General features: G+C 40.2%; 2 protein-coding genes across 7 annotated transcripts in view; both read left to right on the forward strand.

The window, feature by feature from the left end:
* Nucleotides 1-9,747, forward strand: part of LOC138745930 (FYVE, RhoGEF and PH domain-containing protein 4-like) — a 192,320-nt gene extending 182,573 nt beyond the window's left edge. For 4 of the 5 annotated variants that reach the window (XM_069903471.1, XM_069903474.1, XM_069903472.1 and 1 more), the window contains exons 16-18: nucleotides 349-498; nucleotides 750-893; nucleotides 6,889-9,747. In XM_069903471.1, coding sequence (XP_069759572.1) covers nucleotides 349-498; nucleotides 750-893; nucleotides 6,889-7,122 — 528 coding nt within the window. In that variant the 3' untranslated portion in view covers nucleotides 7,123-9,747. The remainder of the gene's footprint in view (nucleotides 1-348; nucleotides 499-749; nucleotides 894-6,888) is intronic. The other variant, XM_069903475.1, reaches the window with a different exon arrangement.
* A 6,760-nt stretch (nucleotides 9,748-16,507) lies between these two features.
* On the forward strand, nucleotides 16,508-26,957 carry yars2 (tyrosyl-tRNA synthetase 2, mitochondrial). 2 transcript variants are annotated; one of them, XM_069903477.1, is made up of 5 exons: nucleotides 16,508-17,509; nucleotides 17,623-17,790; nucleotides 18,867-19,022; nucleotides 24,701-24,813; nucleotides 26,265-26,358. In XM_069903477.1, exons 1-5 carry the CDS (start codon nucleotides 16,743-16,745, stop codon nucleotides 26,273-26,275), a joined length of 1,215 nt encoding a protein of 404 aa, XP_069759578.1. In that variant the 5' UTR covers nucleotides 16,508-16,742; the 3' UTR covers nucleotides 26,276-26,358. The 2 variants fall into 2 exon arrangements, with proteins under 2 accessions (XP_069759578.1, XP_069759577.1); XM_069903476.1 differs by having other exon boundaries at nucleotides 16,509-17,509; nucleotides 24,701-24,871; nucleotides 26,265-26,957.
* The last annotated feature ends 423 nt before the right edge of the window (nucleotides 26,958-27,380 follow it).

Raw genomic sequence — 27,380 nt, forward strand, 5'->3', positions numbered from 1 at the left:
AATTTACTGAAAAGTAATCTGTTGATATGTAAACTTGTCCACAAAGAGCAATGATTCAATGACCAAATACTTTGTTTTGGGATCTTGATTGAAGAATAATTTTAGCCAGGGCATTGGGTACGTACCCCCTGACTTTGAAACAGTGACATCTAATTTTTTAGCAGCCACCTTGGGTAGCAGATGGGCCCTATATTTTCTTATCAGAAAGTCAATGCCTCTGACGGTTCCGTGATACTGCAATACTGAACAAGGAATATTAATCAGGATATCTTAAATCGATAGAATTTTCAGATAAGTATGGCTAAATAAGGACTTTGTCATTTGTATTACTTCTCTTTTTATATATAGGTTGTATGTTGGAAGTGTTCTGATTATAAAGCAAACCTTGCCTATGACAGCAGCAAACCCAACAAAGTATGTAAAGATTGTTATGTGATAATAACAGGACAAACTGACAGTGAAGAGAAAGATGAGAAAAAAAAGAAAGGAATTCTTGAGGTATGAACAATAGTTTTTCAAGTTACTAGGATGGCTGTATAAAACAGCTAAATACTTGATAATAATCCGATTTGACAAATGTCTCTTGTAACAAAATTGTCCTGAGATCAAAGTTTAAAGACTTACTGAGTAAAGTGAAGTTAAAAATCTCTACGATGTACCTAATTTTTTATGGTAATTAATCTGAATCTTTTTTTTTGTGGCTCTCATCAAGTAAATCCTAAATTTCCCCTCCACCTTTTGCCTTTCAGATTGAAGCTGCTGAAGTTTCAGAAAACTGTATCATATGCAACTTCCTTCAATACCTGGAGAAACCTGCCAAACCATGGCAGAAAGTATGGTGCGTAATTCCGAAGAATGAGGGATTGGTTCTGTACATGTACGGAGCACCCCAGGTACGAGTGTCAATCCACCTCACTGACAAAAGGCAAAGGAGGAAAAACCCAACACCCAACCCCAACCCACCAATTTTCCCCTGCAACCGTGTCTGCCTGTCCCGCATCGGACTTGTCAGCCACAGATGAGCCTGCAGCTGACGTGGACTTTTACCCCCTCCATAAATCTTCGTCCGCCAAGCCAAGCCAAAGAAGAATTGAGTACAGCTTGCCCGAGCGATAAATAACAACAATCTGGAATTGAATGTGGAAGCCAGATTCTTGCCACAGGAGGAGCAAATCTGAATATACAAATTTAATCTGGATTAAAAGAAGACAGCTGCTTTTATTGCAGTTGTTAACTGTAATATCCTCAGTAGTTTTTGGCGAAAGCCCATGAATAAGTGTCACTATTTATAGTTCGGTACCTATCCATACGTGCAAGTACAGGGGTTCCCCGGGTAATAAATAACCTACCTTAGAGAAATCCAACTTTATGCAAATTCTCTTTAATTTTTCAAAGCATTTTTCAAGAAAGCAATCATTTACTTTTTCATGGTGCTCATTAATAGTTTTCAGTATATATTCCAATAGTTTATTTCTGGGTTGTGTTATAGTGAATATTTGATGAATTGAAAGAATTATAACAAGTGTATGTGCGATTATAGAAGGGGTAGCAAGAGAAAATGGATGTTTACGACATGGAGAAATTAGTTTATGAACAGTTTTCATGAACCAAACCCTTATGTTTTCTGCTGGAAAGACCCCAAATATTATATCAGTAAATAAAAATCTCACATGTCCTTTTGATAGGTGTCTAGATCATTTACCTGCAGAATATATTATTTACGTGCATATATAATCTCTGCAGAAAAAAAATTCTCTGAATTTCAAGATCTAGAAATCACCGAGAGTAAGATTGAATGGGAAATAGGGAATGAAGGAATAAATTTCCCTCTGCAAAAACATTTGTTCCAAAACATAACATGCTGGAAATGAGTGGAAGGTCATGTAATATTGGTGGAGGGAGGAGAAAAAGGCAGAATCCCTGTCCCTTCTACATTTGTTTCTCAATCGGCTGAGCATTTTGAGCATTGTTAATGTTATGTCAGATTTTCAATATCTGTCGTATTTGGTTTTGGATTTTTGCTCTGTGTATTGCTGCTGTTCAGGTTCCAGGATCAGCATGGATAGCATGAATCAAGGTCAAAAGCTTCTCTGTTGGGGATGATGATCTGGAGCTCTGATGCATTGGGTTTAATGGATCTAGATTACACCTAGGAGATTGCACAACAGTGTGGTGTGGGTTCAGAAACACTGTTGCTCTTCCAGCTCCATGATCGTTGTAACTGTTGATGCTGGTGTTGGCTGACTGCACTCAGGAAAATCCCCAACTCCCTACTGTCCCTCAGAAAACCTGCAAATGCTGGAACAAAAAGATAAATGGGTGTCAGTCATTATCACCATATTCCTGGCTGAAAGCATGTACTTACAGCTGTCACACTAGACTGAATGCAGCTTGAATAAATAGGGCTAAATGCTTTAATTTCCAGATTCATACATTTAAGTTCCCCTATGGGACATATTATGTCCTATTAGGAATAGTAGTACCCTATTGAAGTATAATCTGTTTTAATAGGAAAGAAAACTTGTAGAGTCTTAATTACTTTTTTTCATACTGCAAAATCTCAGATAACAGATAATGTACAAAATAGGAATAAAAAGCCAGAAAAATAGGAAGCACAGATTTTGAGCAGAAAATGAATACTCGAGATGGCAGAGGCCGACAGCATCCAATCCACGCTGCTGAAGACCCAACTGCGCTGGGTAGGTCACGTCTCCAGAATGGAGGACCATCGCCTTCCCAAGATCGTGTTATATGGCGAGCTCTCCACTGGCCACCGAGACAGAGGTGCACCAAAGAAGAGGTACAAGGACTGCCCCATTGACCACCGCCAGTGGGCTGATCTCGCCTCAAACCGTGCATCTTGGCGCCTCACAGTTCGGCAGGCAGCAACCTCCTTGGAAGAAGACCGCAGAGCCCACCTCACTGACAAAAGACAAAGGAGGAAAAACCCAACCCCAACCCACCAATTTTCCCTTGCAACCGTTGCAACCGTGTCTGCCTGTCCCGCATCGGACTTGTCAGCCACAAATGAGCCTGCAGCTGACGTGGACATTACCCCTCCATAAATATTCGTCCGCAAAGCCAAGCCAAAGATACCCAAAAATAGTGGATGCAGAAGAAAAAAAATGTTAAATTATTTTAAATTTAAATATACAGCAGTGACAGGTCCTTTTGGACCATGGCCCCATGCCACCCAAGTACACCAATTAACCTACAATTCTGTACATTTTTGAAGGGTGGGAGGAAACCCCACACAGACATGGGGAGAACATACAAGCTCCTCACAGACAGCACCAGATTCAAACCTGAGTCACTGGTGCTTCGCTAATCATATCTTCACTTGAAAGTGAATTGTAATCTGTAATCACAAAACAGTGAATATAAAAATTATGTATTAAATGAACAGACAATTACCTGTCTGAATGTCACTGTTCTCTTTCAAATTCAAACCAGGCCATGTCATTTGTATTGGTACACACTCAATGGCTAGAAATTATTAAAGCCAGTATTATTTAGGAAGGCTAGACAGTGGCAGACTAGTACAGAAGAGGAATTCTGATACCAACACAGGATTTATTACAGCCATTTTGGGCCATATGTAAACCTGAAACAGTTGACACAATGGAAGTATTTAGATACCCTGGAGCCTGCCTACATTTTGTCCATATGTTGATGAAGGGTTTAAGCCTGAAACACTAGTTATGTATCTTTATCATATAAAATACATTGTCTGACCTGCAGGGTTTCTCCATTATTGTGTTTTTACTTCACTCACTGAATCTGCAGACTTTCGTGTTTTACTCCGATGGAAAATAAGTGCTGACACACTAGTTTCCATCCATAATTACTTTAGGGCAAATCTTTATATAGGTGATCTAAGCTCCTGGAAAAATGTATAATTGATGAGATAGATAAGTCTTCAAGATTTGGGAAATAGGAGGGGCGTGGCAAGATGGCGTAGGGAACAGACGTGCCTTCCAGACCTCTTCTGACTCTGATTTATTGTTTTGTCTTTAAGTGCCCGTTAAAGTTCTTTTAAAAGTTTATAAATAATAAGAGGTGTTGGATTAGTGCCTAATGGTTTATATGCAAAAAAAAGAGGTAAAAGAAAACATCAACAGACTGTTAAAAAACTACATTTTCCGAAATTGTCTGAGCCTACTTGTTTACAAGAAGCCAGGACTCAGCGTGGAATGGATCCAGAGGAGGACGTGCAGAGTTCGGCATTGAAGCTCTTTTAAGCCGGTGAGGCTCTTTGAAGGTCGCATTCAACAGCTTTCGGACCAAGGAGCTGGACGGGTGCCAGTGTTTCACACAACGGCCACTGTCAGTGCTGTTACTTTGACAGTTGAATTAGCTGGGGCGCCACCAGCTGGAGAGTTAAAGAGCTGTCATTCGACTGCTACAGTGGTGGCGCTGCAAAATGCATCTTCAATTACAACGGTTTTTCCAGACATCGATTCAGTGAAGATGATTAAAGAGATTTGGCTTAAAGATAACTCTGATCTTCAGTCTCCTGGCATTGCTGGGGGGACTTTGAGAAGGATTTTTATACGAAGTCAAACTGCTAGAAAAGATACTAAATTAAGGGAAGGGACAGAAAATCCCGTGGTCTCTAAGGAACAGCAAGACCCCATTATGCCTGAATCTACTTCTGTTGAAATGTCTGTTAAGGATCTTGAAGATAAGATATATTCTGTATCGAGTCACTTAGCTAATTTTGTGAACCTGTTTATTTCCAAGATTAATGCGATGGCGGAAGTCATTAATGGAGCTTTTAAGCTTGAAACCATTGAAAAATTTGAAATATGTGATCAAGGTTTAGTCGATGCACAGGATCAACTGCAAGATGAAAATAGAATAATTGAAACATTGCAGATCCAAAATAAAAATTTAGCAAAAAAGGTTGATTATTTGGAGAATCAATCTAGACGGAACAACGTGAAAATTGTTGGTTTCCCAGAAGGCATAGAAGGACCAGATCCAAGAAAATTTTTTACTGAATGGATTCCACGAGTGTTAGGACAGGATAAATTCCCTGAAGGTTTAATACTGGAACGTGCTTATAGAGTTTTAAGAAGAAAATCTTTTTCAGGACAGAATCCAAGATCTGTTTTGATCCGTTGTTTAAACTATTGTGACAGAGAGACAATTTTACGTACGGTTACTAGAAATGCCCAGCAAAATAGATCTCCTTTGATGGTTCAGAATAATCCTGTTTTCTTCTATCAAGATTTGAGTCAAGAAATTATGTTTCAATGACGCGAATTTAATTCTGTGAAAGAACGGTTGTGGAAAAAAAGACATAAGGCAACATTCAGGTATTCTGCGGTACTGAAGATTTTTTAGGATGGAAATTAGCCAAAGTTCTTTGACAATCCTAAAGAGGTTATGGACTTTGCTCAGTCTCTACCAATCATGCAGTTTCAGGAACGATGTAGTCCTTCAAGGTCTCCAAAGAGAGTAGAGATGTAAGGTGGGATCCAGATTTTTAAAAGAAATGGAAGCAATGGTGACCGAAGTGGTAACGTTGATTTAAAAAAATAAATCTTTAATCTTTTTTTTTGAGAAGAGTTTAAATAGTTTAAATAATGATGATAGTTTAATGAAATGGAAGTTGGGAGAGGGAACTGGGTGGGCACTAGTTTCCAGAAGTCATCAGCTACCTGTAGCTCACACCCAATATTTTGGGTGAGTTACCGTTTTGGGCGGTTTAAACAGGAGGAGGTAGTTGTGACCTCCGACCTGTTGTTTTTTCTTTTTAATTTTTGGGTTAAGAAGTGAAGGTTTTTTTTAATTACTTTTTTTAAAATAAATAATTTTTTTAACTCTTTTTGTTTTCTGATTGTAATTGAGAGGGAATTAGGAGGTTTTTTTCTCTCCTTTTTTTTGGGGGGGATTTTTTTTTCTTTTTTCTTTCTTTTTTAAGAGGATGATGTCACAGAAGATAATAAGTCAAAAATTGAGGATGTTGAATTAGATGAAGAGGAAGATGAGGGGAAAGGTGATAAGAAGAAAATTAAGTACAAATACATTGAGGGAGAAGAGTTTAATAAAATTAAGTTAATTTCGATAGAGAATTTTGAAGATGTAATAAATGAAGAATATGGAGAATTTTATAAGAGTTTGAACTTTTTTTTCTTTTTTTATATAAGGGGAGGGGAAGGGAATAAAAAGTTTATCTGATTGTTTTTCTAAGGGATGTTTTTGTTCTCTCGATGAATTATAAAGGAAATTTGGTATTAATGGAAATTCTGTATTTATGTATTATTAATTATGATTTTTTGTATAACAGGTATGTGGTTGATATATGATTTTAATATTTGAACTTAGTTTTAAAGTGGATTTCATTTGTTAAATACATGTATTATGTTTGATTTAAATATATGTTTAAGGGTATTATTTTAGTATTGATTTTTTTTGTTGTTAAGTTTTATCCTTTTTTTGTAAGTGGGGTTTTTTCTATTTTGTTTACAACATTGTTAATTAATTCTTCACTCTTTATTTTGGGGGGAGGGTTGGACTAATTTTAAATTAGATGATTAATGTTGTGTTATAATTATTGGGGGGGGGTTAATTTGTGTAGTTTAATGATGTAGTATTCTAATTTTTATCTTATTTTTTATTATTTTTTTTAAATGTAATTTTTTATTTTATTTATGTCATAAAATTTTAAATAAAGTTTAAAAAAAAGATTTGGGAAATAGGCATCCTATTGTCTAAATTGTCAGTTTCAATGACATGATGATTTCTCAAAATAATCATGTGTGATTATGTGTAATAATGTGTGAATCATGTGAGTCAAAAGTTTTTAATTATTCAGTAGTCAAATATGATTTATTGAAAATTTGTTGGAATAAAAACATTGATTTGCCTTTTTATTTCCAGGATGTGAAGGCACTAGCCACAATTCCTCTTCTTGGCTATTTGATAGAAGATAATCCACGAGGCATTGATGGGTCTCACGTATTCAGGCTTAAGCAGTCCAGATTCATTCATACTTTTGCTGCAGACTCTGATCATCAGAAGCAAGAATGGTTGAAAATAATCAGTATGGCCGTAAAGGGGGAAACACCCACTGACAATGATGATTTCAGTAGCGATGAAGCTTCCACTAGTTGATTAAGCATTCACTCTAAGGGAGATCAAGCTGTCAACAGCTGACACTGAGAATCTAAAGCCACTGAAAGGATGGTCTCTGAAGCATGTGTGGTGTTATATGGGAAATTTTCTAAATCTTCAAATGAAATGTCTGTGTTCACTATCTCCTGACCTTTCAATCCTACAGCATAGAAAAACTGAATTGTCCAGTCATTTTTGTAACTATTCACACTCAAACTTTAAGTATCCTAAATTATACATAATCACAATGTAGTGTGAATTTACAGCATTTAAGAAAAGATTGGACAATAAGCTCTACTATATGGTAATGTCATACTTTCTATCTTTTTGGCTGCTCTTTGTTTAAGCAGAACATTTAAAGTTGTATACATGATGCATCTGCAGAGTGGGAATTTATGCACAGTGAAGTTGTGATCCATAGCTCAGATATCCAGACTGTTTTCTATGAAGTTCAATAGAAAAGAACAAACCCAAGTTTTTTTTTTAAAGACCATTAATTTCTGTATTTGAAATTGATTTGTCTGATGTTCTTGTGCATTTAGCAGGTACGAAGAATTGATGTTATATTATTGTATTTATTAAAGTTGTAGTATCCTTTTATTGCCTCACCTGTGTAGCGAGAGCAGGATAACTTGAGATACTGAAAGGTATATGTGTTAATTATTAAGAATTAACCAGCACAGCATCTTAAATGAATCAAAGTATCCAGCAACCATTAAGCATGATAACTCTGCAGCACTACAAAATGATAGAAAACAACATTGGCAAAAGGGAGCAGGTTAATCTCTTGTCTCTTAAAAGATTTCAAAGAAGTGACTGCCCTTTGTTAAAGCCAAAAGTCAACCAGAGATGGAATTCACAATCAAAAAAAGGCAGGAACATGCTAATTGTCATACTTATGTTCAGCAGTGCTATTGTCATTGTCTTGGGGGAAAATTAAACTCTGAATTGTCTCAGACTGTAAATAGTATTTGATGTCAGAGGATGGTCATCCCACAAGTTGAAAGGGGGAAAGAAATGAACTACAAAAAATTCAGTGAGCAAAGAAATGGTCACCAAAAACATCTTTAACAAGATATACAATTTAATCTGTATAAATTATGGAGTCAAAGACAATAACACACTAAGAGAGGGTCTGATAATAGCATAGGATATAATCTAAGTAAATAGAATGGAATTGTTCAAATTCATGACTACCTTCAAATCCTATTCTCTCATATGTAAATATGTACAGTATTGGGAAGAACAACTCATTCTCTTGCAAATTTTCGGAAAAAAAGATGAAATAGGGTTCTGAAGCAGATCCACGGCAACCTCACACAGAATGTGATTACAAAATAAGCAGCTGTAGATAAAAGCAAAATAGCTGATTTTGATTATTTAACGATCTTTGGTACCTTATTCATCATTAATGATAACATGAATTGTTTGGTGACTTTGTTCGTAGAATTTGAAAAATAATTCAGCTTCAGATCACTGGAAAATTTGACTCCTGTAGATCTGTCCATTGATCAGAGAAATTTTGAGTGCAAATTAAGCATTGCTCAGATTTCAACACGATCTGGAAATTCAAGTGAACTAACATTGGAAATATTTTGTCTATCTGGATTTTAAAGGTTCAATTCACTTGAACATGCAACAAAATGGAAACCAAACAAAATACTGCCATTAGTGGTTTTAAATAGTGTTTGTTGGCATTCCATGGTATCTCACAGGAGAACATGAGGTTATGGGTAATGTGCAAAGATATTTTTTATAAATGAGTTAGATTTTTGGAATACTTGGGGAGCACGTCAAAGAAAAGCAGTTTGAATAGTTTCCCTGTTGATAATGCTACCATTTAAAAAAAGACTAATTTTTGCTACATTTATCTAGAAAATGGTGAGAAGTTTGTCATGCCATCTTCTCGATCCTTACTCTCACCCTAGCCCTGCACAAACACTAGCTATTTTCAGAAGGTATCACAGGTTTCTACAAGATGTCCTGGCACTTTTTCGTGCTTAGCACCACCCACAAAACCTTTCCATGTGTCTTTCAATGCACAGCTTATCATCAGCTATGAAAATACTGAAGCAAATTCTAATGGTTCATAGTTTTTTTTAAAATGGGTTCTTAAAATATAAACGCATTTTTTTTAAAAAGCAAATGGAATTTGTGGTTTTCATTCAGTAAATGGACCACTTTAGATTTAATTTTCCTGATTCCTTCTACTAACTCCACCATCAATGAGAGTTTAGAAAGTGCATATTATCATTTTACCTTTTATTCTATTTTCTCTGTTCTGTGGATGAGTGCTGAAAATCTTTAGTTCCATTTGTTCCACATTGCAGAAGATGCCTCAAAACAATGTGTTCTCATGTTGGAAAATTTATTTTTGCCCATTTATTTTAAATATTGTTTTGTATTTGCTGTTGTCACCCAGTCAAAAACATACATGTATTAGCACTTAAACACCTCAGTACTCACTGACTGTATCATTATTACATAATTCCCAGTATAGTTTAAATGGAAAAAAATTCTGCAGTGTTTTTATATTGATTTGAATTGAATTAATATTGAATTCATGTACATATATTTTTGTTTGTAAATCATCAACCAGTGGAGAATTAAAATTGTTTCACTAGAGGTACTCTATACTATAGAATTATTTTAAACTTTTAATCCTCAATCATCCTATTTACCACTTTTAAGGCTTCGTATAACAGCCAGGTCACGAGATTTCAAGGGTTGCTATCGCCAGTCTGAATAAGATGGAAATTGTGTTTCTCCAAACTTTTTAAAAAAGAAATGCCGCAGACTGGATTGGTAATGGTCAAGCATACTTGATCCACTCGTTTGAGTTATGATTTGCCCAAGTGTTTAAAGGGATCATCTCCAGCTTTAGATTCAGATGACTTTAACACTTGGATTATGTACTGACAATAACCACAACAGCAGTGCGAGTACAAGACAGCTTTTAAAAAACTAATATGTACACTAAGAGGTCTTGTCTCTCTGCAAGACAAACCTGGAAGGCTAGACTATAGCTCTGGACTGCTTTATATACAAGGTCACCGGGATGACCCCTGGTGACCTACTGTGAGGTCTCTTGCAGCCTCTTGCCAGGTCTTTCAGAGAGAGTATAAAGTCTCTGGCAGACTCCGTCATGAGTCTGTACCAGGAGTGGAGTTCGCTATGCCCTTTACTGTAATGCCTCTGTAAAATGCTCATTGCCTCTTGATAGGACCTGGCATCCTGGATAAGGGTTGTCTCCCAGCTGGGCTAACAGCAGCATTAATAGCTCTTTATCCGATGCCCCAGCACTCTCCACGTAATTCAGGAAGCATCTTTGCCAGTGGCCAAAATTCATGCCAGCTCCAGGATTTCTGGGGTCAAGCTCCAGTCTGTCTGGTTGCAGCACATGGCTAAGCCGCAGTCTCTGGTCCCTTAGGTGTAGCAAGGGTGGATCCTGGGGTACTGGGTGCTGCTGGTAGAGCCTCTGTGGGGCTTGTGTCTGCTAGAGGAATAACCTGAGTGCTTGGGGCTGTTGGCTGAGTCTCTGGCTTTGGGACATTTGCAGCAGACTTGGGGGGGATCCCAGCGGTAGCGTCAGATCTCAGTGGTACTGGGGAAACTGCTGCAGGGGGAGTGATGGTAGCGGTGTCTGCTTTCCCTGGCTCTGGAGTGGTTGGTAATTCTGCACATACGTGATGATCGGGAGCACGACTTGTGGAGATCCTTCCACCCGCACTTGTAGTGGGCCCTTTCAGATCAGACCAGGGTTTAGGGTCAGCGGCGCCTGTACCGGCGAACCCACAGGCAGGCCATTTCTTACCTGACCTATCATACTTCTGTGGTCTTCCCTGCATTCCACCATGATTCCAGTACAGCGGTTCCTCACCGTCTCTGTCCTCGGAAGCACGTGCATGCTAGTTGTCCCCAGATTCCATTCTTCAGGAAGAGTCTCCAGGTGGTTGGGAATGTAAGTTGGAGCAGAAGCAGCTTCCATCCTAGTAGCTATCATTAGTTTATTAAATTGTACTGACAATAACCACAACAGCAGTGCAAGTATAAGACAGCTTTAAAAAACTAATATGTACACTAAGAGGTCTTGTCTCTCTGCAAGACAAACCTGGAAGGCTAGACTGTAGCTCTGGATTGCTTTATATACAAGGTCACCGGGATGACCCCCTGGCGACCTAGTGGTGTAATTACATATCACCACAGATTAATAGGTTAGTAAATATTTTTGAGGTGAAAAAAGTAATTAATTGTACACAAGCTATAATACTTGAGAGAAATACATGTTTTAATAATGACACCACTGTCGAGAAATCGAATCCATTGGATTCTGTTGATCATGCACAACAATGCAATTTAATTTGGATTAGATCATACTAGAGATGATTTTGGTGAAATTGTGTCCATTGGGGAAACTCGTCCTGGGCAGCTTGTCAAAGAGCATCTGACTTTTTCCCCAGTGTTTTCATGTCACAAAGTGTGCATTTCCTCCTTACCAACATAAATTGGAACTCTGGGTTGCAACCTCTCATCTTTGCCAACCAATTAAAAAAAAACTCAGAACAAATGAGCTGAGAATTACAATGAGATGACATTTAAAACATTCTTACACTCTATCTTGCATATATTTGCCAGCCTTGGTTTTCAAAGATATTTGAAATCTAGTTACAGGAATATTCTTATACTGCAGTAGCTGCAGTCTTTTCAGCACTGATCATCCTGTATCTTGTGGATTTGATCAGGGCAGATGATCGTGTAGGTTGTGGGCACTTACACAACATCGCTGTACCCCTCATTTCCCTATGTTTTCTCTCTCCTACATGGCAGCTTTTTATGCAACTTGTTTCCATTTGCCAGAGGGACAGCTCTTCCCAATGATCCACAGGAAATCCAGCTGGGCTTTATTATTGTATTCACTATATGTTTTATGCACATCCATGGTTAGTATACTAAAAGAGGGTCATATTCATTTTCTAGCCATGCATGTGATACTAAGTCTGTTATAATGTTGTTAGCAGCAAATGAAAAATGAATCCCATGTGAGATTTCAATCTCTATACAGGAAAAAAAACACAAAAGAAATGCCAATGGGACCAATTTAAAGTCTGAGTATTGACATACACCAAATTATTTGTTGGGAATATGAGCTGTTGTGCAACACCTGCACTTGTCAAATTTAAAAAACAATGAAATTCTACATCTGACATGAACAACTCAAATAGTATCTGGTTGACAAAGCAGAGATTCAATGCAAAATTATAACACACTTGAAAGTTATTATAGTAGAACACCAATTATCTGAAATGTTTGGGGCTGGGCTGGGCCTATGTCAGATAAACATTTTTTAAAAACAGCCCAGTAGCAACAGCAAATCACTTGCAGCAGCGTTTAAACAACAGCAAACAGCAAGGGAAGGCTTTTTAAGCATTAAAATGTTTTAATTCTCACCAAAAAAAAAAATTCTGGCTGTCATTGATCACCGACACCTCCCCACTAAGATCCATGCTGCCGCCGTCAACCCGAGGTCCACGCTCTTACCAGGAACCCAATGTCCCTGCTGCCTGATGTCCTCGATCACTTTTGGCTTCGAAAAATATTCAGATAAATGAGGATTTCTGATTTGTTTCGGATATCCTCATTTATCTGAATTTTTTTAAAAAATGCTGGATAAATGAGGATTTCGGGGAATCCAATTTCAGATAATTGGAGTTGTACTGAATTTTGAGAGATGAAGCATTATTTGGTGGGAAACCAAAAGGAGTATATATTAATAGCCTTCATTGTTGTTTTCTGAGATTCCGTGCTCATTGGATGCAAATGGAAACATTCTGCTTTGGGAAGGTAAGAAAGGGCTTCACAATGAATTTGGCAACTCGTATGTCCTATTAGTAAGCATAGAAAATAAGGAATTACTGTATCTTTACATCTTAAACTTTGTACTTTATTCCTAGACTTCTTACTTGCATGAGAGGAAAAATAACAAACAAAAATGATAAATCCAAATGTTTAAACTCCCAAATTGATAAAAAACCAATAAAAGTGCTATATTTACACTAATGTAATCAAAGTGGTTAATTAGTATTTAGTAACTATTTAAATGATTAAAGAGTACCTTATAGACCAAAAGATTTCCACTTCCCAAGATTTATCATATTAATTCACATTCAACCTCCTAGCCAGTACATTTTTTGTAGTGATTCTCTTGAAAGAATTCAGGGTCAATGTTACAAAATAATCTTTCATACCCCTCCCATAAAATGGAGTTGCAGTATTGCTAACCTAATCATTTGAAATCTGGGAGTTCCATATTTCTGCGAAGTAGTAAGAGCTGATGAGGTTAGATGACAGCTATTGCAATCCACAATGGTTCCAAAGTAGTCTTGTTCCGTTCTTTATGATAGCAAATGGCAAGAATTGTGCTTTAAGCATTCCCCCCCATACAAAAATGGCAAAAACAAGCCTTGGTATGTATTTCAAACCTTTATACAAGGTCCAAGTGCCAGATTTCCTCCAAAGGACATATAATTTAATATGGCTCTCTTATTTCAGTCATTCATGCTAGCTGCCTTTGAGCTTCTCCAGGGAGTGCCTCTAGTGTTGCTGGATGCATGGCAAGATGTACATTTTCATATGAATAAAAAATACTTTTATTAAGGTTTCAAATTATTTTTGAGATGTGATTTGTTGAAGTACAGAAGAATTGGGAGCACCTCAGACACATTTTGAATGCTGAAAGGCCTGGAGAGAGTAGATATGGCAAGGTAGGGGAATCTAGGACAAGAGGGCACAACTTTGGGATAAAAGGGCATCAATTTAAACAGGTTGAGAACCACTGCTGTATCTGGAGCCAAATAACATGACCAAATCAGGTCAGGATAGCAGATTCTCCCACCAGAAAATGATCGTGAACCAGCCAGGTTTTTACAAGAGACTGATAGTTTCATGGTCATCATTTATAATTTTTGTTCCAGATTTAATTCAATAAATTTAGTTTTCTTGGCATAAAAATCCAATTCTTACAGAATGAATATTGCTGTGCACTTTAATTTTTTGCTTCATTTATGATCAGGAACTCGTAATGTGCACAGTATATAAAGAAGCTTTGGTTACAGGCTTCCCTCAGTAGAGCATTTATTTTCAGTAAGGCCACAGGTTCATAGCAGTGACGTCAGTGAATGTACAGTGAATGTGTGAGATCTCAGCCAAAATGTTGGAGCGTAGACTTATAACATAGATTAGTAAGGATCAAGAATGAAAAATCCACACTTGAATCAATGGAAACTGAACCCTTTGGGTGTTCTTTTAAAGGGACATGTCCTAGTTAAATCCTTCTTGTGGAATCAGATTTGTTTCTGCTGATGGACCAGAATTCTGGCCTTTTATCAGGTTGGGTGTGGGGTCAGTTAGGGGGTTGGACAATTGCACCAATTTTCATAGTTATTCACCCACTTCCAATCATGGCCAGCACGGTTAACATAGCGATTAGCACAACACTGTTACAGCTCCAGCAATTGGGACCACGGTTTGAATCATGCGTTCAGATTCTTAGTTGAGCTCTTGAACACTGCCCAATCCACAGACGAGGCAGTACTGTAACCATTCTTCAGCCTCCCATGACCATCTTCTGGTTGATCTGATCTCTGTCTCCTTTCACAGAGCCCAAATCTATTCTCACCTTCCAATTAATGCTTGTTGTCTGTTGATCTGTACTTCTTCCCCCCCCCCCCCCCCACCTACCTTCTTCCCTCAACCTTTAATTCAGATGCTTTCTTTTTTCCAATCATATCTTAAGGGTTCAGGCCCAAAATGTTGGTAATATATTTTTACCTCCTGCGGACGCTGAGAAACTAGTAGAGTTCCTCTCACACGTCTGTGTTTTGAAGGCAGAAGGAACACAGCCAGGTGATCCAACTTGCCAAAATGTGATCTTTTCTTGGTCTAGCTGTGATCAGGTGTGCTGGAACCACTGGTACATTAAGTTATGTGCTGGAGATAATTGGGCAGGGTTATCTTCTTAACCTTACTTGTTTTATTTTTAAAAGATTTCTGGCAGTTAAATGTACTATATTCTCATGAAGAGATTAGTTTTGCTATTACTTTAATTGGCTATTTTCATGTTTGAAAATCGGTGCCCCTCAGTATTCTTCATTTTGCATCCCCCTGATGTCAGAACAACTCATGTGGTCTCCTCTACATCCGAGAGACTGGATACAGACTGGGAGATCGCTTTGTTGAGCACCTCGGCTCTGTCCACTGCAATAGTGAGGATCTCTCAGTGGCCGCCCATTTCAATTCACCATCTCATTCCCTTGCCGACACATCTGTCCATGGTCTCGTGTGCTGCCAGACTGAGACCTCCCGTAAACTGGAGGAAAAACACCATTTTCCAACTGGGCACCCTCCAACTGGAGGGCATTAATATTGATTCTCTGGCTTTCATTAAAACCCCCACCCCCTTCTCTCCAATCCCTAGACCCTTTTATTGTGGGGGGGGGGGGGGGAAAATTTGTAATGACAGATACCTCTGCCTTTAAATTGTTTCACTTACCTCCATAAAAGGTCCAGAGGACAACTGGCTGGTCCAATTTACTCCACGTTCCTTCTGCCTAGTGGGGTAGAGTCAGAGATGGAACAAAGTTGCTCCACCTCCTCCGTAAAAGGAATGTCACTGAATGTGGCTCCAAAGGGGAGGGCTGATGATATCGCAATGACACCATCAGCCCCGAGACCCAAGAGCGTGAATTTTAAAGAACCCATATGATCAAAAAAGGCAATTATGTTCCACAGAAAATCTGCCTGAGTCCTAAGACTGCTTGCACTAGCACTCAGACCTGCTCTTCAGTCACCATTTTCAGTATAGGCTGCTTTCCCTTCCTCGGCGTGTATCTTTGATGTCAGCAGCAGGCAGCACCTCTGCACCTATTGCCACACCTCCTTCAGCTTCAGAAGCCAGATCGCAATTCACCCGTCCATAAAAGCACTGCATAAAAGGTAAATTTGCCTTTTAAAAAAAAACTTGAGCAGACGATTCTGAGCTTTTTGTGTATAAAACCTCTCCAGTCTCCTTTCACACCTCGTTGCTTATATCTAATTAACACCTTTTGTTGGTCTGGATTCCTCCCCCATTGTTAGATTTTCTAATATATCCAGCTTCTGCCATTTCTGATTTTTTTCCTTGAAGAAGGGGTCCCAGGCCTGAATCGTCAACAACAGCTGCCCCCAGCCCCCACCCCGCCCCAGCCCTCACCCCGCCCCAGCTCCCACCCCGCCTCACCCCACCCCAGGTCCCACCCCACCCCAGCCCCCACCCCACCCCAGCCCCAGGTCCCACCCCACCCCAGCCCCAGGTCCCACCCTACCCCACCCCACCCCAGCCCCAGGTCCCACCCCACCCCTGAGCTTCATCAGGCCGCCCCCAACTGCTCGGAGACTGCCTCTGCCATTCAGAGAGGGAGGTCTTTATGCGTTTTGGCGGCTCTTTTTCCTCCTTGACATTGCGAGTTTTTGCCTATCTGAAACGCCCTATAGGGGCTGGGGTCCTCCTCAACTCATGACCGAGGAGCATCTGGTGGCTCCTTCATGACGTCAGTGCTTCCCACAATGCCCTGGGCGTCGCAGGCATGGTGGCGCCCTGCGTGTGGATGGCCCCGCTCCTCGGCTGGCCGAGATCCTTTCTTTTGGCTCCGGGGAGGGCTGTCAACCGTGTGCGGAGCCGATGGAAAACGGGAGGGAATCTACTGCAGCTTCACAAGCGAGGCATTTTGAAGGAGGTGTTCCCGGCGGCCGGCGGCCTGCAGCAGCTGCTGAGCTCCGGCGCCCAGGGCCTTTACTGTGGCTTCGACCCCACCGCCGACAGCCTCCACGTCGGCAATCTGCTCGCTCTGGTCGGCCTGTTGCACTTCCAGCGCGCCGGCCACCGCGTCCTGGTGCTGCTGGGGGGAGCCACGGCTCGGCTGGGCGACCCAAGCGGCCGCAGCAGCGAGCGGGAAGCGGTGAGCGCTGACACGGTGCGGGAGAACGCGCGAAGCATCCAGGAGGGGGTCCTCGGCGTCTTCCGCAACCACCGCGCCTGCTTCTGCAGCGAAGCCGAAGCAATGTCCCTGGGCCCGATCAGCATAGTCGATAACTCGGACTGGTATAAGGGCAAGGAAGTGGTAGAGTTTATTAATGTCGTTGGGAGGCACTTTCGCATGGGCACCATGCTGAGCAGGCACAGTGTGCAGACCCGCCTTAAGAGCCCCGAGGGCATGAGTCTAAACGAGTTCACTTATCAGATGTTTCAAGCGTACGATTTCTATTATTTAAATCAACATCATGACTGTAGGATCCAATTGGGAGGGACGGATCAACTAGGCAACATTATGTCTGGATACGAATTCATTCGCAAGTAATGCAACTCTCTTGTTAAACGCGTTTTTCATTGCAAATGTATGTCTATTAGTGTGGATTAATTTTCTGCTGGTGGATTTTATTGAAAGAAATAAACTTATGAACTTGTAGGGTAACTGAACAAGACGTCTACGGGATCACAGTACCACTTGTGACCAGTTCATCAGGAGATAAACTGGGAAAAACTGCAGGAAATGCGGTATGGTTGAATAGAAACAGAACTTCGCCATTTGAACTGTATCAGTATTTTGTCAGGCAACAGGATGCCAACGTAGAAAGGCAAGTTTTTTGTTAATTTTTGGGCTCTTTTAAAATTTGCTTTTGCATGTTTTAATATAACTCCGTGCCCCTGGATTGACCAAGACAGCTGGGATAGTTGTCAGGTTTTGTCTTTCAAGTTGGGCTTCGGAGATCATTTGGAACAGTGTCACTTTCTTGCATTTCTTTCTATGTAATTTTAAATGACCTTATGAATATTTAATATGTAAACAGGCTTGAGGTTCTGAATGCTCAGCATTCAGTAAAATGTGGACCCAGTATTGTCATAATTTAGGTCTGTTATAAAAGTAATTTATGGGCTATGTACTTTCATAGCTATCTGCCATCGATCATATTTCCTTAAGAACCATGGTAGTGTAAGTTTTTGCAATTAAATAATGATGTGGTGTGGTCAGTTTTCACCAATGTGTGCCCAGTTGGCAAAATGATGCCACTGACTTGTTTTATATATGTTTTGTATGTTTTAGTGATTCTTAGAAACAAAATTGCCACAAATATTACCCTACTTTGAGTGGTCAATTGCATGATAACCATTATTTTAATAAATATACAAAATTGCTCGAGAAACTCAGCAGGTCCTGCATTGTCAAGAGGAGGCAAAGATGAATAATCAACATTTTTGGCCTGAACCCTTTGTCAATGTATGAGCGTCCTGGAGCTGCTGGGGGGGAGCCACAGCTCGGCTGGGTGACTCAATGGTTATGTACGATATCTTTTGGTTTATGGATGCTTCAGGACTGAGTTTCTCTAGCAATTTTGTGTATTTACAATCTTGTTCCTTAAATATTATTTTCTCAGTTTGCGGTGAGGAAGGAATGAGGTGAATGGATGGCTAATGAGAGTGACTGGCATTAGTTTTTCCTTTTTTTGTTTTGTCTCTGGTCTTCAGTGGATTTAGATATGATTTGTGTCCTTTTGTCTTTCCATCTAGGAATTATATCAAATTTGCCTGCCTTGATGCTCTGATATGCATTGTTTTCTGCTGAAACAACTAAGTGTAATTTTACTATTATGAAGCAGACCTGACTGTTAAATATTTAAATTTTATCTTTTGGTTTGAATTTGTTATTCTTCAGATATCTGAAACTGTTTACCTTCATCCCACTTCCTGAGATTGAAAGCATTATGGTAAATCATAGAATAGATCCAGGAAAACGCATTGCCCAAAAACGGTTAGCAGCAGAAGTCACAAAATTGGTTCATGGAAAAGAAGGATTAGAATCTGCCAAAAGGTGCGTAATAAGATCTGTTTTTCAAATGCTTAGGATGTGAAGTTTAGATACATTGGGCTATTCAGATTTGGTGACTGGTGGAAATACACCTATGGTGGCAAGAAAACTATAATGCCTTGGACCCGGGAATTTGGGGAAAAGTTTGGTCATAAGTTTAACCATGATTGTGAAGGGATGCATAGCCTACTTTTGTTTCCATGAACACATTAGATGAGTGATGGTGGCACACCCCACTCTTCCATAGGATTTTTAGTTGACCTCAATACCAACTCAGGATATTAGCAATGTCAAACAATTTCCTGATAATTTTTGAACTTTATGTTTTAATATTAAGCAAGCTGTATTGGGTTTTATTTTCTGCAACTTGTTTTCTATTATGCAACACTTCCCCTCTGTATCGACTGCATTTGTGACCTTCTCTGCATGGGAGAGACTGGGAGATCACTTCTCTGAGCACCTTCATTTCGTCCACATAAGTGACGGGGATCTCCCAGGGGCCAACCATTTCAATTCTGTGCCCTGCTCCCATATTCACATGTCTGTGCATGGCCTCATGTACTATCTCACCAAGACCACCTGTAAGTTTGAGGAACAACACTTGATTTTCTGTCTGGCACTCTCCAACCAGATGGCATTAACATTGACTTCTCCAGTTTCTGCTAACCTATTCTCCATTCTCCCTCCCTTCCCTTTCTCTTTGTCTTTTTCCCCTAGCTCTCCACCCCCTTTCCCTCTCTAATCCCAGAGCCATTCCTCCTCCCAATGCTTGTTGCTGTGCCCTCTCTCCCTTATCCACCTATTAACTTCTGCCTTTGGGTCATGCTCCTCTCCTACCCCTCCCTCCACCATTTTGTTCAAGGGCCTGCTGACATTTTTCCATACCTTGATGAAGGGCTCAAGGCCAAAAGGTTGGTTACATTTTTGCTAAGTAAAGTACACTGTTTGATTTGCTGTGCGTTTCTCCAGTATTATGTTTTTACTTCAACCACAGTGTCTGCAGACTTTAGTGTTTTACATCAGTTTTAGTTGTATGACCTTAGAAGGAGTAGCAAAAAGATTCATTAATGGTGGAAATCGTGGGACTGTTGCAGCCGCACGACAACCTGTGTTTTGCGCAGGGCCATTCGCCACTGATGACTAACTGGATGCGACGCTCAGGAGTCTAAACATGTATGCATGGACCGACAAGCGAAAGTACGCTCAGCGTCACAGGACAGGGTTAGGATGGAGAGAGAGGCTTGAATGGAGTCATGTAAAATAAAGACACAACATGCCTTGCTGAGCTTCATAAAATTTGATCATTTATTTTTGCGGCGAGTTTTATCAGTTTCTACAACTGGTGACCTGTTATTTCGCAGCACCTTCCCTGACAAAGATGGAAATGCCCAGCAATTAAAAACATCATGGTGGCAGTCAAGGAGGTCAAGCATGATGTCTTTCTCTTCCCCCCCCCCCCCCCAAGTTTTGCAACCAATGCACAAGCGTGATTTTCAGTCCTAGAGGCATGGTTCCATTTGCTGAATGTCACGAGTCAAAGGATGAAGCTTGGCCTGCTCACTGCTTGTCTCCCAGAGCAGATTTCCTGTGAGATATCAGACGTGCTGCATAATCCGGACAAAACAACGTCAAATGACATGTTTAAAGCAGCCACCTTGAAGTGAACGCAACTGTCGGATCAATCCCGCATTGCTTAACCTGCTGGCAGATGACAATCTCAGCGCCAGGAGGCCATCATAACTGATGCAGAGATGGCGCAGGTTGGCCATAGACTAGAGTAGAGGTCTCCAAAGTGGTTGATGACCTCTGGAGGGGAGGGGGGGTGGAGAAGGGATTCAATTTGGCCAAGCTCTTGTGAGAGTGAAGCTTGGTGGCTGCCATTTTGTATTTGTCTTCACCTATACTGTAGTTAAAAGGGAATAGGAGGACGGAAAGAGATGTGAGGTAGATCCAGCGCTGCCTCCCCCATCCAGCGCCCATATTCCATACCTGGGGATTGATGAGGGACCACATAGTCCTAAAGGGTTGACGGTCTGAATGATTTTGGAACCCCTGGACTAGAGGATCAATGGTGATATCCGGAAACATTTCCTCCACTGCACACCTATGCAGATTCAGGGTATCACATGGGCATTTTTCAATTGGCCATTGATGAACTTTCAAAACAGGCTGGTGATGTCATGGAGATTACCTATGCAGTGCAGCTGGGTGCGGTCATGGCAATGACTATTAAACCAAAGAAAACCAAGCTGGAGCAACAAGTTGCCCTGCTCACCATGCAAGTTGAGGCTTTAACAACCCAGCTGAGTCACCTTCATTTCCGATTCCTCCAATAAACAGCATGTGGGACATGATGTGGTGACTGCTGCTCATGGGCAAACCAGCCGCTGCCTTTTTCTAAATATCGGTCTCTCTGGTCAACAATATCTCATTGATTTGGGGGCTGAGATATTGGTCGATCTCCCATTCCCCAAGAGTGCTGTATCCCTAACTTGGCGTGTGTCTTTGCCATCCCGTAATGACAGTCATTCACCTAACCAGTTTACAGCCTGTCCATAGTGGAAGATGCTCATGCTGCTTCCCCCACCCTGTTAACTCCTTTATATCTGCATAATGATGTCAAACATGCAGTGACCCACCACATCCAGACCCGTGGTCCTCCTTTGTGGGTGCGCTGGCTACCCCTGGATTGTTTAAGATCTCAAAGACTAAATTTTATCACATGCAGGAGCTGAGGATTATCCAACCATCTGACAGCTGCTGGGCATCTCTGCCACACAGATGAAAACTCCTCCATGAGATTGGCAGCCATGTGGAGATTACTGTTCTCTGTTATAATGCCACCATCCCTGACTGATAGAGCATCCCACATTTTCAGAACATCTCTGCTTACCTAAATGGCAAGAGGGTTTTTGTGAAAATCGACTTAGTGCCTACTATTTACCAGATGCTGGTCGAGCATGTAAATGTTCCCAAAACAGCGGTGAATACTCTTTTAGGTATGTTTGAATTTCTACAGATGCCATTTAGTTTGCAAAACACAGTTCAGTTGTACCATTGATTCCTGGATTCTTCTCTGGCCTTGATTTCACCTACACTTATATTAATGACATTCTTGTAGCAAGTGCCAACGAAGCTGAGCACAGGAACCATTTTGTGAAACTGTTCCATTGGCTTGACAAATATGGGATTGTAATCCATCTGAGCAAATAGGGCAAGTGAACTCACCTTTTTTGGGACATGGCAGGTTGGAGCCTCTAGCATTTTTTTTGTCAAAAGTGTCTTCCACTCAGACGAAAACTCCTGGCCATCTACCTTGCCATCAAGCATTTCCATCATTCGTTGGAAGGCTGCCCCTTCACTATTTATATTGACCACCAGCCGCTCACATATACCTCTTGTACAAGTGCACAGCACAATTCACAGCAGGAAATCTTCCACTTGGATTTCATGCTGCAATTCTCCAGAGACATCGGGCATATTAGAGGGAAATCGAATCCTCGGGTTGATACCCTATCCAGACAAGAAGCGAAGGCTTTGCATGTGACAACAACTAACAATTTTAATGCAATAGTTTGCACACAACGCACTGATTGGAGTACACCAGAACAATACAGGTCTCAGACTTGAAGACTTGCCCATTGGCGACTTGGGTGAGACAATAGTGACCCACTAGCGAGCCAAAATCCTTTGTGCCCATGACAATGCACCGAAAATCTTCAGTGCGCTCTACAACCTCTTATCCAGACAAGAAAGTGACTATTAGGCTGGTTACTGATTACATATTAAGGACATTGGACCATGGGCAAAGACCTGCTTGCTATAATCAACGTTTAAGTTCTGGAGAATTTCCAACTTGGAGATTTCATGCCCCAGATTCTCATTTTGATCATGTGCACCTTTGAGATCAGTCTACAACACACGTCAAATTCAGGCCCGCGGGCCAAATTTGGCCCGTGATATAATTCTATTTGGCCTGCAAGATCATATCAAATATGTATTAGAGCTGGCCTGCTGGCCGCCGCGCCAGTATAGCACATGCACAGCTAATACTACAAATCCCAGAATGTTTTGCAAATGCGTGGGCGCCGGCCTGTCAGCCCGCTAATCGCCCCCACCTCCTCCGTTTACTTTCATTAGCATCTGCGACCTGTCGCCCAACTCACACGTAATAAACCCCTTACGAAAAATGGCCAAACGAAAGACAGAAAACAGGACCTTTCAAGACAGGTGGGAGACAAACTCTGACCCCAGAGTTTGATGAACTTGCATCTAAGAAGAGAAGCCAAGTATCTGGTTTAGACCCAGGTGCATCAGAGTAAATCACAGTGTAGCAAGCTAAGCCTGGATTAATATTTTCTTTGGTTAACTTTGGACTCTTCATAGTTGAAAGATTGGATTTTCATTGAAGCAAGTTGTTTTTTTTTTACTTGTTGGCTTGTGGAAAAAAAAATACTCTTAAAAGGAGCTTAAAGGCTATAGAGAAATATTTATTGAATATTTTATTTCTCATTTGTTAATGCTTCTTCTGGAAAGAGTTTAACCAAAACTATTATTAAACATTTATTTTAATAAGAAAAAGTTTAACATTACATATGTTGAAAGAAGAGAAAACATGCAGATGTTGTTGAAAATTTTCAATAAATATTTAGTTTGGCCTACGACTTAATCCAAGTTTTTAATTTTGGCCCTCTGTGAATTTGAGTTTGACACCCCTGGTCTACAAGATGACAAGAGGCCACCCCAGTCACGAGCATCTCTATGGAGACCATTGCCTGAGCATTTGTTGACCAATAGGTTCCAGCCTTCAGTGTCCTAGCCTCGATTACCACAGATCATGGGTCCCAGTTTGATTTGACACTCTTCTGAGCTCTCTTTAAATTTTAGTTATACAGTGCAGTGACAGGCCAGTTCGGCCCACCAGCCCGTACCGCCCAATTAACCTACACCCCCAGTACACTTCAAACAGTGGGAGGAAACGAGCTCCTGGGGAAAACCCACTTGGACATGGGGAGAACGTACCAACTCCTTACAGACAATGTGGGATTTGAACTGGGGCTAAAATGATGTGCTAACCACTACACCAACCCTGCCGACCTTTTGGGCACCAACTGGATTCTGACGATGGCCTACCATCCATGGGCAAATGGGCTCATCGAATGTTTTCATCTCAGCTAAAAACAGCATTGATGCTTAATAGTGTTTAACCCTTTATTTTTACGGCGAGGTTGATCAGTTTCTATAAGACTTTCCTGTACTTCATTAGCTTCTCCCAATCTTGTTTATTTTCCATACATAGTAAGTTCATGATTTTGTCAAAGGGTTTCGATTCTCTAGATTATAAACTGTTCAGTTTAATCTTCCTGGCACCATTTTTACTCTGCTTTCCCCATTTTGCCCAAATTGCCTGAAAGTGCATAAACATTGGTTTTGGAAGTGTCAGCTTGACACTTGGTAGTAATCTTTTCAGAGCCATGAAAAAAAAATGACAAGTTTTCCATATGGCATCTGGAGCATCCCTGAGCAAAAGATAGCTGGTTGATAGGTCAGCAGGTTGGAAGAAATTTTGTTTTTAAAATCCTTCAAAATTTAATAACTTTTCTGTACAATTTTGCCTCAAACCAAATTCTAGTCTCTATTTTACTGCTGCCAATGTTAAGTTTTATGTATTTTCTTTTCAGATGTACAAAAGTACTTTATCATAACAGTGTGGATGCTCTGGAGGCCATGCCTGATGAAGAGCTGCAAGAATTGTTTAAAGAAGCATCATTCTCTGAGAATCTGCTTGAGCCAGGTACCACAGTGCTGGATCTTTGTCGCAAAGCCAATGCTATTCCAGATGGCCCCAGAGGGTATGTGTGCAAGATTGAACTTTATTACACATCTGGTGATAAATGATTCTGGTTAGATATTGTTGGAACAAAGTAACTCGAAGGAACTCAATATTGCACAATTCAATTCATTGTTTATTTGTTGATAATCTTCAAACTGGTCCACAACTTCACCAATCTTTGTATATTCTTCAAATTTACTAATCCACCAACCTACTTTTTCATCCATCATTTATGTACATTACAAATAATAGTGATCACAATATAAATCTTTGTGGAATTCTGTGTTTACTTGCCTTCAGCATTACCCTTTCTTCTGTAAGCCAGCCAATTTCGTATCAAAACAATCAACTCTCCATGGGTTCCATGCATTTGCATCTTCTGAATCAGCCTTCTGTGAGAGACCTTGTCAATGACCATATACCTTCATTACCCATCTTTGTCACTTCCTCAAAAACTTAATTAAAATTGGTAAAAAGGGTCTTTCCTCTCTCAAAGCCTAATCTAACTATGTCTTTTCAAATGTGCTTGAATCCTGTCATTAAGTATACTTTCCAATAATTTTCCTACCATTGATGTGAGGCTTACTGGCCTAATTTTCTGGATTAGCCTTTCTTCCCTTTTTGAACAAAGATACAATGTTAGTCAGTATCCAGTCCTCTTCTGTTGTTAGCGAGGATGCAAATACAAGAGCCCAGCAATCTCTTCACTTGCCTCACAGTAACCATGGATATCAGGCCCAGGGGACTTATCCACCTTAATGCTCTTCAGAAGACCCAATGCCAACTCTTGATTTCAAAATGTTGTAATACCTGAGCATCCTCCACATTATGCTCTCGGCCCCTGACCTGTTGTTTATGTCTAAACGACACAGCTTGCCTTTGTGTTTTCCTGTTTTATCTGTTATTTATGTGATCCACACTCACAAAAAAAATCTAAGATTTGAACTAGGTATTTATTTTATTTAGATATAGAGCCCGGTAGCACACCATTGCGCCATACGAGTCCATGCTGTCCAATTTACCCCCAATTAACTTGCACCCCGGTACATTTTTGAATTGTGGGAGGAAACTGGAGCCCCCAGAGAAAACCCAGATATAGGGAGGATGTACCAACACTTTACAGACAGCACGAGATTCAAACCCTGATCTGGTTGGCGTTGCGCTATGTGCCATATAAACCCACTTGAGCTGATACAATGTACAATGATTAAATTCTCTAATATTATCCACTTCATTAGAAATGATCATCATATCAGTGCCAATTTTTCTAAATAGTTTCATTTCTGCACTAGTTTTGGTTTTGATACAGATATTTTCTCATTTAATAACTTGAAATAGGAGAGGGTTAATTACAGGAGAAATCTTGCCAAAAACTGAACTAAACTGAGAATCTTTTTCTTCTCTTATTCCAGCTACCAGATGATCACTGATGGTGGAATTTGGATTAATCATTTGCAGGTGACTAAACCAGAACAATTGCTGGTTTTGAAGCAACATATTCTGACAAATGGATTATCACTGCTTAGAGTTGGAAAGAAAAATTATCACATTGTGAAATGGCTCAACGTGGTAATTTAGTCACCAAAGTTCATTGTTATTGTCATTAATATAAAGTTGTTTGCAAAATGAAACAATGAGTGCTTTTCTTTTTCTTTCTCATGGAAGTAAATGTTGATGAACATCAGATTTTAGTGTACAATTCTGATCCCAGTGCGCTAAAATGGAATTGGGCGAGGATGTTTTTGAGTCAGGATTACACAATAGCATTAGATTTATTTATTACTTCGTAATGAAATCTTTCAAATTGTAAAATAACCTTTTTAATTTTTATTTTAAGTGGTAAAATAACCTTGTAGTCTCTGAATGGACAGTGGAACTTGATTAGAATTTGATGTTGTACCTGTCTCAAACTTTTGGATTTGTGAAATCAGTTTGTTACTTTATGCCATCTAATTTACATAGCAATATATAGAGATCTTTATACTCTGAGTGAGAGAGATCGTAAAGGTGACTACTGTGATAGGCCATTAATGTGAAGCCTTATTGATATAAATGTGAACAATGTTGAGAATAACAATGAATTAAAATGTTTTTTTATAATTTTACATTGGAATTATTGTGATAAATTGGCTTGTAGTTGAGGAGGAAATGAAAAAGGTGGTATGGTGACATTTTTGGTTTAGTTAATTGAAATAAATAAGCAATGGGATTAGGAGCTCAAACTGGCTCCAAAACCTTCACCCCACACCATGATGCCAAACCCTTCCTTCGCTACTGGGCTTACTTCCTTGACCGTGACTCTCCACCACCAAAAACCCCTTCTTCTGCTTTAAGCCTGCCTCCTGGACACCTCATCCTGGCCAGGTGCCTGCTCTGGACCATTTTATTTCCAACTGCTGCTGAGACAATCACCGTCACTTCCCTCCCACCACCCCCCCCCCCCCCCCCGTATTATAGTCTTACTTCCTCTGAACACTCTGCCCTCCACTCTCCGCAACAATCCCACCCTCCCCCTGAAACCCACAGAC

Source organism: Narcine bancroftii, chromosome 11 (genome assembly GCF_036971445.1).
Source record: "Narcine bancroftii isolate sNarBan1 chromosome 11, sNarBan1.hap1, whole genome shotgun sequence".
Classification (NCBI taxonomy): domain Eukaryota; kingdom Metazoa; phylum Chordata; class Chondrichthyes; order Torpediniformes; family Narcinidae; genus Narcine; species Narcine bancroftii.

Excerpts from the sequence above, each read along its gene's own strand:
- yars2 (XM_069903476.1), top strand. The coding sequence starts at position 16,743 with ATGGTGGCGCCCTGCGTGTGGATGGCCCCGCTCCTCGGCTGGCCGAGA. Across the intron at positions 19,023-24,700 it reads GGATTAGAATCTGCCAAAAG|ATGTACAAAAGTACTTTATC; the intron begins GTGCGTAATAAG and ends TTTTCTTTTCAG. Across the intron at positions 24,872-26,264 it reads ATTCCAGATGGCCCCAGAGG|CTACCAGATGATCACTGATG; the intron begins GTATGTGTGCAA and ends CTCTTATTCCAG.